The sequence below is a fragment of the Paralichthys olivaceus genome, chromosome 11, assembly GCF_024713975.1.
Source record: "Paralichthys olivaceus isolate ysfri-2021 chromosome 11, ASM2471397v2, whole genome shotgun sequence".
NCBI classification, from domain to species: Eukaryota; Metazoa; Chordata; class Actinopteri; order Pleuronectiformes; family Paralichthyidae; genus Paralichthys; species Paralichthys olivaceus.
In genome coordinates, this window is record NC_091103.1 from 24,314,783 (window position 1) to 24,327,376 (window position 12,594).

At 43.5% G+C, this 12,594-nt stretch overlaps 1 protein-coding gene across 2 annotated transcripts in view; it reads left to right on the forward strand.

Annotated features, from left to right (window-relative positions):
- Positions 1–2,456: 2,456 nt before the first annotated feature.
- Positions 2,457–12,594, forward strand: part of nova2 (NOVA alternative splicing regulator 2) — a 67,755-nt gene continuing 57,617 nt past the window's right edge. The window contains exons 1-2 of one of the 2 annotated variants that reach the window (XM_020088300.2): positions 2,457–3,369; positions 5,827–5,895. In XM_020088300.2, the coding sequence (XP_019943859.1) occupies positions 3,213–3,369; positions 5,827–5,895 (226 nt within the window). In that variant the 5' untranslated portion in view covers positions 2,457–3,212. The remainder of the gene's footprint in view (positions 3,370–5,826; positions 5,896–12,594) is intronic. The other variant, XM_020088302.2, reaches the window with a different exon arrangement.

Here is a 12,594-nt window from a genome sequence, read left to right on the forward strand (position 1 = left end):
CTGTGTGTGTGCGCGTACACAGGCTGCACAATGTCACCTTGACTACAATCTACAAGAGGCACCGAGGGCGCACTGCATCTGTACGCCACTGGACAGAGGAGGAGAGAGGGAGTAGAAGGTATTTGTGTGTGTGTGTGTGTGTGTCTCTCGGAGTGTGTGTGAGAGAATATGCCAAATGTGTGAGTGTATGTGTGTGTGTGTGTGAGAGAGAGAGAGGGAGAGGGAAGGCTGAGGCGGGTACAGCTCTCTCAGACAGCACAGTGGTGGAGGATCCCTCTTCAGATCCAGGCAGAGCGACGCAGAGATGTCAGGCGCAGCACACACAGGTGGGTCACGCAGCAGCTGAGGGGACAGGTGAGGCAGGACGGGCGCTCAGGTTTCATGCTTCCTCCGTTTTAGTTTCAGTGTTTATAATGACCTCGTGCTCATCATCTAAACATTTATTGTTTTTAGTGCAGCTTGAGAGGTAGGGGCCTGGAGTGCGGCCTCTGGGTCATCGCGGTCTGTCAGGTGCTCTGGAAACAAATCTGTGGAATCTGAACCTTTGGAGTTCACAACGAGGCACACAACCACAAATAAACGATTTAATTGGAAATGTAGAAATGGCTTTAACGAGAAAAACATCCTCCTTGAACTCTCACCAGCTCAGTTCACTGGCTGCTCGTTAATGTGGAAATGTGAAGTGCAGGTGAGCTCCAGGTGTGTTTGAGGCCCTCAGGTCTGCAGACAGACGCAGGCTCCAGACCTCCACACAGCAGCAGCGGGACCTTCAGGTTCCCCTTCAGACATAATTGCATTTGCCGCGACAGTAACGGAGTAAAGTCCCGCATCCTTTCTCCTCTCCATCATGTGACTCCACCGGCGAATATACCCGAGTCCTGTTCGTTCAGTCTTCGGCCAATAGCCTCTCTCTCTCTCTCTCTCCCTCTCTCTCTCTACCTCCCTCTGGTTCTCTGGCTTTCTCTCTCACGACGCCTTCACGGGTCGTGGGAATTGAGAAGCTTAAGCTGGTGCTCATGTGAGTGACCCCTACAGGCTAAGAAGGAAGCCAGGATTTATCTCATGTTATGAAACATCAGTCTGATGATGTTGGTCTATTTGTCACCGGAGAGGTTTTGTTTTCACCTCTGTTCGTTTGTGAGTTTGTTAGCGAGATAGAAGAGTGGATTGTACGAAACTTGGTGGAACGATGTGGTTTGTATCGGGGAAGAACTCTGTCATTTTTGGTGTCGGTGCAGGAATTTGTCTTGCAAGATGGGTTATTCACCAATTTCCCAGGGAATAGTGTGTGGATGTTGATGGGAAGAATAACATTTAGGGAACTGATACATGCGTTCATTTGCAAGTTGATTGAATTGGAGGGGACTGTTGGGCCTTGGTAGACGAATGAGCTTTCCTGAGTGCCATGCTAAATTTATTTGGATATGTCTAAAAATGAAATCAAGATTAAATATTCAATCTATATTGTTTAATTACTTAAGTACTCGAGCAATTATGCGTTATACTTTGTCACTGTACTTACACATGTACTTATATCCAATAAATGTATTGAAGTTTCATTATATCGCTATCGATGAATATTGTGATAATCAGTCTATTACTGGAGCTCGACTTCCACTTGATGTTGAGAGCTTTTATTTAGCTTTAACTTGCTGTTTGCTTTATATACTATACTGTATATTAACATATTCTAATTTGGCTTCTATATTGTATTGTGCATTTTCACAACCTTTTCATTTGTATTTCTATTTATTGTTATTGTCTTGGTCTCTTTCTCTTTCTCTTCTTGGCTGGGATGACTGTAAAGAAACTCATCCCCCACAGGGGATAAATAAAATATTTCAGACTCTGATTCTGGAAATTTTTTTCTTCACCCACTGATCAAAAATTTTGCTTAATTTAGTGCAAACATTCACAAGAGCAGCATTTATAATAATTTATAATTTATAATTGTGCCGGGCGAAAACCGGGCTTAAGACTGTATGGGTGCAGAGCTTTTGAAACACGAGCTCCTTTGAATCAAATCTTAAAACCTTATTCCCTGATTTTACCTTAGTCTGTTTTTTATTATTGTGATGGTTGGTCTTGCTCAAACTTTGGATTTGTTATTCTATTTGTATATTATAGTGCTATATAAATAGATATATTAGCAATATGTCAATAAAATGCCTTTGCGTTGTGCACAGTGAGGAGGTGAAGCACATACTTGATCTTCATCTGATTTTTGTTAAGATAAGCAATAATCTGACATCTATTGAGGTCATTATTAATTATATAAACATCACGATATAACTTTTGGCCACATCGCCCTATGCAAGCCCTAGTGTGTTGTCTTATTTGCACTATAACGCACACGCAGGGCTTTCGAGTCGCACTTTTACTTAGACACGTGGGAAACCCGAGTGTTACGCGCGTCCCGTGAAGGCACCGTGCGGCCCTGTGACGTCAGCCGCTCCCTCCAGCAGCCAGTGAGAGAAGTGATGCTCTGACCGAGAAGACTGCAGCATCTTCACCGAGAGGACGAGCAGGATAAACCCGTCTCTTTCTCTGCGTCTCCGGACCCTCCTCACCCAACCCCCGTCACCCCCGGGTGTCTCCACGATCGCACCCCGGACAAGACAGAAAATACCAAGCCTGCCAAATTACGCATCGGATTCCTTTCTTTTTTTTCTAGGCTCCTCTGATTCCTTCATCGACCTTTTCCCGTCTTTCTTCGTCCTTTCGTCTCTTTGTGATTGAGTTTTGTTTTATTTATTGTTCCGTTTCGCTGCTGTTGCAGAGGAGCGCCACCATCCTCCACCGCCTGACATGAGTACGCTCTTTTATCCGGCTGCAGCGGAATGACACGCATATCCTAACCACGCATATCCGAAGCTTGATGGAAGATTGACGCTTCTTTTGCACGTTTTTTATTTGCCCAGAAGATTCTCCAGCTGCACGGGGTTCGGAATTTTTTTCCTCCCACTTTGAGTCGATCATCCGCCGCTTTCTGTCCCTGCGCAGCATCTCTCTGTACGCACGGCGCATCGCGGAGAAACGCGCAGTAACCTCCTCCGTCAGGAAACAGGCGTATTTTTCCAATTCCCTAAATCGCTTTCGCCTCCTCCAAGGACTCATCTGCACTGCACGGCTACGCTGCGTACAAAAAACGCCACGGAAAAGGGGGGATTTAAACGCACACGCAGACCAAGCATCCAAGACCAAGCTCGAAAATGATGGCCGGCGGAGCAGTACAGCAAAACGGGATTTTCTCAAATCCTCTCCATCACAATCAGCAGCCACACATGGAGTCCGACCCTCCGGACTCGCGCAAAAGACCCCTGGAGACTCCCACGGAGGCCAGCAGCACCAAGCGCACAAACACGGGAGGTAAGAGCTGCAGCGATGGGGATGCGGGGAGCTGATGTTCGGGGTTTAGGGTGAATGTTGCTCTGGAGGCAGGTTGATCTGACGCGGTGGCCCCTTTCCCCCACATGCGCACAGATCTGTATCCCGATAATAACAAAGAAACACAGATTAGCGCGATATTTTGTAATCTAATGTGAGATAGATTTTTCCATCGTGCGTGGAAATAAACACAGGCCTCCGCTTTTGAAGGAGAGAAAACAATGAGGGGGGATTTGGAGGGAAGCGCCGGTTCCTTTCGCGCACATCCTGCCGCTTTCCCATCAGCAGAATGTGCCGTTTTCCCTTTTTTACTCCAAAATGCGTCTTATGAGATTTTACGCGCAGGCACAGCGGCCATGCTGGAGCCACAGTGAGGATGTAAACAAGTGAAAGAGGCAGATCTGGCTGTTGCGTGATCGCAGGCTCCCATTCCGCCGACGGATGACCTTGTGATAATCTCACACATCAGCCACCATCGCCGCTTTGTGTACAATTAGCCGACACGGACGGATAAACAAGCGGTAGCGTTTTAACAGCAGGCCTGTGGCGAGCCGGAGAGAACAAGGGGGGATCCAGAGCAGCTCACATTAATGCGACAGTGCCTCTGTTGTGTTATTATTGCAGTAAATGTCAGTGCCTTGTGTATTTACTTTCATGCTTTGCAGATACAAAAGAAAGATGATTATTCTTATTCCTCTAAATTGTCCAATCATGTTTCTTCATCATCCTCCGGTTATGGATGAAATATGGATATGTCTCCATGGCAATCACCATATTTGGTTTTTGTTTACATGCTGTCATGCGCCAAGCATTCCCATCACCCATCAGGAGCCTTTCCTGGCCATGCACCCCATCAAAGACATTTGGACATACAACACACCTGTACATGTGTAACACGCGTGCATTCAGTGGAGATATGGTGTAGCAGTTTCGCAATTAAGATGCGGATAATTATTTGACTGCTTTAGTATTTAGAGTATGGTCAATCCAAACTTTTAGTGCAGACTGTTAAATCTGACTGTCAAAAAATATGTCATTAGCAAGACAGAAACATATTTAAGTATGAAGTGGCAGAGAGGGAACCCCAGTATTTTGAGAAAATAAAACAGATCTTAGTTTATCAACCATACCAACATTTTGTATCTGTAGGGGACTCAACGTCATTACAAACAGTTTTTAGACCTTAATGCGACTTTTGAACTGACACAAGTTGACGAAATGCATTTCGTTGTAGTTGAAAGTTAAGAGAGCAATTATTGGTGACATTTAGGGTCAGTTCTGATAATTAAAAAAATAATAATCTAGTTTAGGGATTAAAATATGTAAATACAATTATTGATTGATAATACTGATTTCAGTGCAGGTTTGATGAGAGGAGCCTCCATCATCAGTATGACTGGATCTGATATGAACACAATGTCATTTTTGCTCTGATATATTAGTCTGTTCAAAGTGAGATGGTCACATTCCTCTCAAAGCTGTAAAACAGAAATGTTTAAAGTTATCATTGAGAATCAAAACGTTTTTATTTTTATGTAAATATCTGTTTTATTGTGGTGACCACTCACAGCTGTGACGGTAAAGAATGGGACAGTCAGTTTTAACAGTTTCTTCAGCCCCCGACAGGAAACTCGACAGACGTCCTCGAGTGTAAAAATTAGACGGAGACAGGTTTGCCAGCATAGTTTAACTACATCGCTGCAGTGCTCGGATCACTAAAGGCTCCTGCTCACTACTGAACGTACAAAAAAATAAAAATATGGGCCCCTGCCTGTGTAACCATCAGGCCACTCGTCCATTTAGACAAATGAAAAGGTTGGGAGGAGGAGGAGGAGGAGGAGGAGCGTGGTTGAGCTGGCTTTTACTCAGACAGAGGATGGCCGCGCTGCCACCAGGTCAACAGTCCCTCAGCCAGAAGCATCAGGCTGATGATCGCATGACATTTGGTTTAAAATTGACACACACACACACACACACACACACACACACACACACACACACACACACACACACATACACACACACACTCCCTACTGCCCCTTAAGCAAAACAAGAGAGGAATCAGCTTGGTTGCAAGTTTTTGTTTAAAATCTTTGCACTGACAACTTTTTCATAATGTTTTGTTTTATGGTTGAACGATTCAGTCTTGATGATATCTCTATTATAAGTTGAATTAATGAGTTTCAGCCTAAATTAGTATTTTATTGAACCAATAAGATGCAGAAGCAGGTTCTATTCACTTTCAAGTGTATATAGATAAGCAGAAGCTGTATCACTAACTGAGAACATGTTTTGTACTTTTCTTTTAATCTGCACTCAGGCTCCAGCTTTAAATTTATAGAAGTCAAACTGCTGCTAAGAGATCATGATAATGGTTGTGTCTCTGTGTGATTAGTTTACGCCACACACTCCCCACCCCTGTGCTTCCTCTCTCTGTAGTGGCCTTCCTGCAGCCCCTATTTGAAACTGAAGGCATTGTATTCCCTCACCAAGAAACTGAGACTCATGGTAAGAGAGACTTCGATTTTGATCTTCTTCCTGTTTTTTATAATCTTTACTGTAACCTTCTTCGATGCAGGACTGATTCAGCAGTGATAACACATACGTACATGTTGTCTTTTTCAAGGACACATTTCTGCAGAACCAAATCTAAAAAAATCAGGGCCTGACATCTAAATAGGATTTAATAGTAACATGTAACACGTTCATACTCTACTCATGACTATTGCATGTTGATATTGTGTATATATTGTGCGTTTTCAGCTCCATAACATCCATTCTCATGCTTTTTTATACAAATCCAGTGTTTCTTTTGTCATGGTACCAAACATTACTGCACAGAGGAGTCCCGATGACCTTTGACCTCATGCTTGCCATATCATCAAAGGAGTGGGGTTTATGACTGCTGGTGTATTGTTGAAATGTTCATTGTGATGTATGTGATGGCTACAGTGTGCACTGTGCAGCTGCTGTTGAGTACAAGTCACATGACTGTAGGTTTAACCTGTTCACTTTTTCACAGGTAGATTGAAGCTTAACGTTTTGAAAAAAAAGCTTTTCAATCAGAAAGTTTTTCGATCATGTGTTTGTTTTGTTTTTTTACCCAACAATTGCAGCTTATAAATATATCCAGATGTAAGAATACTGTGTGGGCCAAGGGTTTTCCATTCATGTCAATCAGATCTGCTGCGTGAATGAGTAGTGAGAGGAGATATTTAATTGAAAGATAGAAAAGATGGACTGGGATTTTTCCAACGAGCTCCTGTCTGGTTTGTGTGTGTGTGTTTGTGTGTGTGTGTGTGTGGAAAACGGTCAGCGCTGGTCAGCTGTCAGATGCGGAGCGACATGGGACCGCTGTAACCCTGCAGGTCATAAATCACGACCACATCTAGTAAAAAGCCGAAGGTCTTAAAGACAAAAAGATCAATGAGTAGCTGCAGTGGCTGCTGTTCAGAGTTCCCCCCACACCCCCCCACCCCACCCGTACCACCCCCTCTAATCCGCCAACCCAAACCCATTCTTATCTCTGCACCCCCCCCGGGCCCCTCACCCTGGCCCAGCGGGGTTCTCCACGGCATTAAAGGAACTCAGATTTCCCTTCTAATCATGTACATATATGATCAGAGACACTTAGTGAGCTCATTGTTAATATTTGAGTGTTAGTTTCAGATGTTTAAACTTAGATCATTTTCAAAAGCCAGACTTGATCCTGATTGACTGGACTGGACTGGAGTTAAAATCTTAGAAAAGTAGTTTCATAATTCAAGCATCTGCTGCCGTCGGCCAATTGGGGTTCAGCGTTTTCGAATATGTGGAGCCCATGAAGAATAAACATCAGAAAATGTAAATAGCACAAAGTTTTGGTTTTGGGGTTAATGCTTTTACATAATCACAATAAAAATGCCACTTAATCACAATATTTGCCATGAAAGATGAATTAGTAAATATGTAAATTAAACCCTAGTGGCTTTAGTGTAGAGACACATCAACATTTAAAATAGTTTCATTTTAAAGGTTAAAACATTCACACACTGTTATTGTTTTATAAACAAAGTAATTGTGATGTGAAGGTCAGTGGAGACAGGATTTTAAAGCATAACAAATACACATAAATCACTGAGTCGTATGCATAATGTCATCTCGTCTTGCTTCCCAAGAGTTTATAACAGATCATGTATGTTAAACAGCCATGTATGTTGCTTGACCCCCTTCCACAGATAAGACACGCACAAGCATACTGGCTGCAGGTGGACATATGTTGCCATGGCAATGGTAATAAACCTAAAGTTGAGGTTGTTTGTTACGCTAAAGCACAAAATGTACTTGGTTAGGTTTAGAAAAAGCTCATCGTTTTGGCCAACATCTTTAAGGTTAGAGCGCCATCATCGTTGGACCTTTTGTCACTCCCTTTATAATTACTGCTGCCACTAGAGGCCGCTTAACAATAGATCGCAACAATGTGTTGTGCTAAACTCCGTTCATTGACGACTTGTGTGGCTTGTGTAATGATAGCATGTTCATTTTAGTACGTTACATTGTGAGTTGACAATTTTAAAATAGATATAATCCAGACTAAACCTCTCCACTATACTGGTCAGATAATTGTATGTAAAACTAATCCTGAGACTCTGATATGTACCAGCAGCCTCTTATTCTAATAGAAATCACTCAGATCCAGGCGATTCAAAACAAAACGCAGCTTTCATGGTAAAAACTGCTTGTATAAGCCATTAAGAAGTCTTATGTAAGCTCGGACAAAATACACTGGGTGTTTTTTTTGTATATTAGTTTTTTGATTTTCATGTAGGTGGTCAGAAAATGAACATGTGGGCAGGAACGCCTCCAGGATTAACAGTCAGGGAAAAGTTTGCTGACCTCGACATTCAGACCTTTGAGTCCTTCTATCACTGACAGTAGACCTCGTCTCTCCTCGTCTCTCCTCTCATTCATCCTCTCCTTCTTCCTCTGTTCTCCTCATCTCTTCTCGTCTCTCCTCTCCTTCTTCCCCTGCTCTCCTTGTCTCTTCTCTCCTCGTCGCTCCTCGTTTCTCCTGTCCTTCTTCTGCTCTCCTCGTCCCTCCTCGTCTCTCCTCTCCTTCTCTCCTCGTCCCCCCTCGTCTCTCCTGTCTGTAAGATATAATACATTCATTTAGTAAATGGATTGACTGGCAAGTCAGTGTTGGGAAGGAGGAGGGGGGCCTTGAAATGCCCTTGCCAAGCGACATTAGGGAACTATATCAGTTGTGTGTATGTGTATGTGTGTCTGTGTGTGTTACATAGTTATCTTAGTGTTTTCGAAGTTGCAAAAACAGCGATGGAGTTTACAGTAATGAGGAATATGAAGGTGTTTGTCGGTGCTGTGTTGTGTTGCAGATAGAGGCACATGCACAAACAGACCAAACACACACTCTCACACACACACACACGCGCGCTTGCTTGCTGTGTATTGAGCGGTGGCTGTGTGAGACGGGCCCTTTGATGCTATTGATCTTAGTGTTTTCTGTTGCTGCTGAAGCTGAGTGGAGCATCTTTTTTTTGGGACGTCCATACAGATGCAATCTGCCGTCCTCACATTGATCGTCTACGTGTCTGAGGAGGAAGAATCCCCACGTTTAGCTTCAAACCCTCGAAAATACGAAACATTATGAGCCAGAGTACAGAAAATAAGTTCTTATTTTTAAGTAAATATTAAGTTTGTGGGATGATTTCCCCTTAAATGTACAGTTGTATTGTTCATCAGTGTTGAACGTTAAGCATTGTTTTTGTAAAAAAGAAAAATGGCGGGACATTTTCGCAGCTCACACTCGTCCTTTAGCTTCTTGCAGAACACTGCGTTCTCCTCTGCGACACGCCTGTTTACTATACTCGCAAGCATGAGCGTTTCGCGGCTGCTCCCTCTCCTCCCTCTCCTCTCTCATCCTCTTCCTCTCCTCTTCGTCCATACTAATCATGCTATACTTCAGACCATCACGACTTCTCCCTCCTTCTCTTCCTATCCTCCTGCACCCTCTTCCTCCCATCATCTACTCCTCCGCCCAACCCCTTCAGCATTTTCAGCCCGCCATTGACAACGCTGGCTCGGCAACCGTTTCGGAGGCTGCCGATCGATTCACAGCCGCCGTCGTTGGGGCTCAGCCAACGGTAGCTGCGACTCTCCTTCTCGTCCTCCACCCTCTCCTGTATCTCTATCTTTTTTTTTTTTTTAAGCCACTGCGTCAAAGTAAAAAAAGAAGCCATTGTACTGGGTGGGGTGAAAGCTCCGAGAGGTGGGAATATTCCCACAAAGGGAAGCGTGCGATTGGTGAAGCGGGATGCCAGTCACAGCTAGCTGGTCACTGATAGGTGAAGAGAGCAGGGTGGTGATGAATATGTATGAGGGAGCGATGAAAGGGCCGATGCAGCGAGGACGACTGGGCCCCCTCCTCTGAAATAGCCTTGGTCCATGAACAATACACACCGGTCACACACACACACAGAAAGGGAGAGAAAGGAGGCTGTTTCAGTTATCTTTGTTAGCATAGCCACCGTGTCCGCTTCGATTTCTACGCACACAGCCTGATGATGGGGATCGTGTTTGTATGCAGGCATTTGATTGGCTCTCTCTAAACTTCTATTCAAAGCGAACGTCTGTGTTGTTGTTCTCACAGATTCCCCCGTTAGGTTTGTTTATGATGAACAGATCGGGACATTCCATCTTCTCTTTTAAATATTTTTTCTTTGAGCAATTGTGCTCCAGAAATCCATAATTTATTCAGTTTCTTGCTGCAACTTGTTTCCAAATAAAACAAGCCACGTATTATTCTTATTTGCAAAGACCTGATAATCATTTTTTAAATGAAATGTCCTTAAATTACAGAATATTTAAAAAAAGGCAACCTCAATAAGATAATTATTTCTCGCAGTAAAAAACAAAATAGCCACTTACAGTAAATGCTGCTTTGATTCCTTTAAGTGAAAATCTTTGATTTTGGTGATACCGACTAAAACATTCAAATGAAAAATGTAGATTTATCATTGAATCGCATAATTCTTCTCCAAACACTTGATTATGGTCGGAGGAATTTTAAGGGCTTTGTGGCTGTTGCTTTTAGCGTCTAAATCCAGTGATGGAGAAATCAGAGCCCCCGTCTGTATGCTGAGAGTCATCTTCTAAAATGTCAGATCTAAATTGAATGGGTGACATGGGAAAAGTGAAACATTCACACGCTGAGAGACGTGGTGAGGCGCACAAGGGAGAGAGCCAGGTTTTCCTCCTGCTCGCCATCCTCTGCGAGATCTCTGTGTTTATGAGTGACGACGGCCATCTTTCAGACTAAAGACAGCTGGTCAGAGCTTTACATGTGTGTGTGTGTGTGTGTGCGCGCATGTTTGTGTGTATATGTGTGTGTGTGTGTCTAACCCCTCAACAAAAGCAGAGGACTGAGGGGGTGTGTTAGACAAAGCCTACCCCCCTTAACTCTCCCTGCTTAAGGGAGATGAATATTTTCCAAGGTCCCAGAGCTCCATACCAGAGCAGCCCACCCCCTTCATCCGCCAAGGTTGCGTTCACGCTGCTACAATTCAGACTTCTCGTCTCACATTGGGTCTAACATAGGATGTTTCTATGCAAAGTTACACAAGGGCCTGTATACATATACAATTATACAATCAGACCGTGATATTTTCAGAATTAATCCCTGTATTCTGTGTCTCTCTTTATCCGATAGCTCTGCCACGGGCTCTCGTAGATATTTAGATTTAAGATTAGAGTATAAATATGGCTGATGAGACCATTTAGACTTTACAGACGTTTACAGTTGAACTGTAAAAACTGCAAAATCTTTATTTTAACTCATTTCAATTATTAAGCAATGCTTCACATTCAAAACCAAACTAATTGTAAAAAAAAAACTGTAAAATATCCAGTTCATCAGCTAACAGCAAACTTTGCAGACTATAAGGAGCTGTTAGAGTCAGTCCATAATCCATTGATAGTATGATAAAGTAAAGCTTCATACGTGTTTAAGAGTCATGCATGTGAAGTTAAAGTCACAGAACATGAGAAGGGATTCTTGATCTTCACCCACCCCACTCCACCCCCTCAACCCCTCAACCCCTGCCGGCCCGGGGACACCAGATCTCAGGATTTGAGCCTCCAATCCCCCAGCATGAGGAGCCTATTCTGGGCTTGGCGGGTCCGCAGGGGCCTTAGCAACAGATTGGACTGTTTACTCATCCAGTTATGTTGTGGAGGACGTTATATTATTTATTGTGAACGACCTCTATGTCTCCAACGACAACAATGCCCCCACCCCATTGACCCAGAGAGACTTGAGGATGAACACACACAGTTACGAAGATGTTAGTTATGAACACACACACACGTACACAGTACACGTTCTTAAACACAGTCTGACATTGCCAGCTCTCAAACGTTTGGGGAGTAGTGGGTTGGCCACATTTTTATTACAACACACACTCACACCATTGTACATTTATCTTTTTTTTTTTCACGATTGAAGTTGCTCAAAAAAGTTATTACTTCCTCTCCCATTGCCAGGAGGTGTTTGCCTTTCTGTTTTTTGAAAGCAACGACAACTCAGGCGCTCTCTCACCTCGCTGTTATGCCAAATTAGCACGTTCAGCCGGGTGTCACCTTTCCATCTCCACCGAATGGATCTGCTTAAAACTCGATTGTATCCATTCCCATTGCAGACAAAAGCCAGATGTTAGCAGGTGTTAGTGGGTGTTTTTGACCAGTGGAAACAGGGGATCCGAAACCTAATTCTAACCCTAAAAACATAATCCTCCAAACTGAGGACCAGCCAAAAAGATGTTACAAGTACACACACACACACCATTGACAAAACAGATGCACGGAAATAGAAACGTTTTTTGTCAAACCCTTCTGACATTTCAACGGAAATGTGTGAACTTCCTGTATGTGTTGGAGCTGCAGGGATTTATAGGCAAGTGTGTTTCTTAAAGTGAAAACAAAGACACTCATCACAGCAGCCAATAGGGAGCCCAGTACTTACTCAGCTGTACACACACACACACACACGTTGCATGCTCCATTACCTGCTCTGTACTGTAGTAGCCAGGGTTTGAACTTGTAGTCCCCCTTTTTAGTTTCGATCCCAGAATTTCCTCTGTAATTTGGTGGATTGCCTCAGTGTGCTTGTGGTTTGTGTTGTGGGAGTGCTGTGTTGTGTTCGGGCTTGATAAG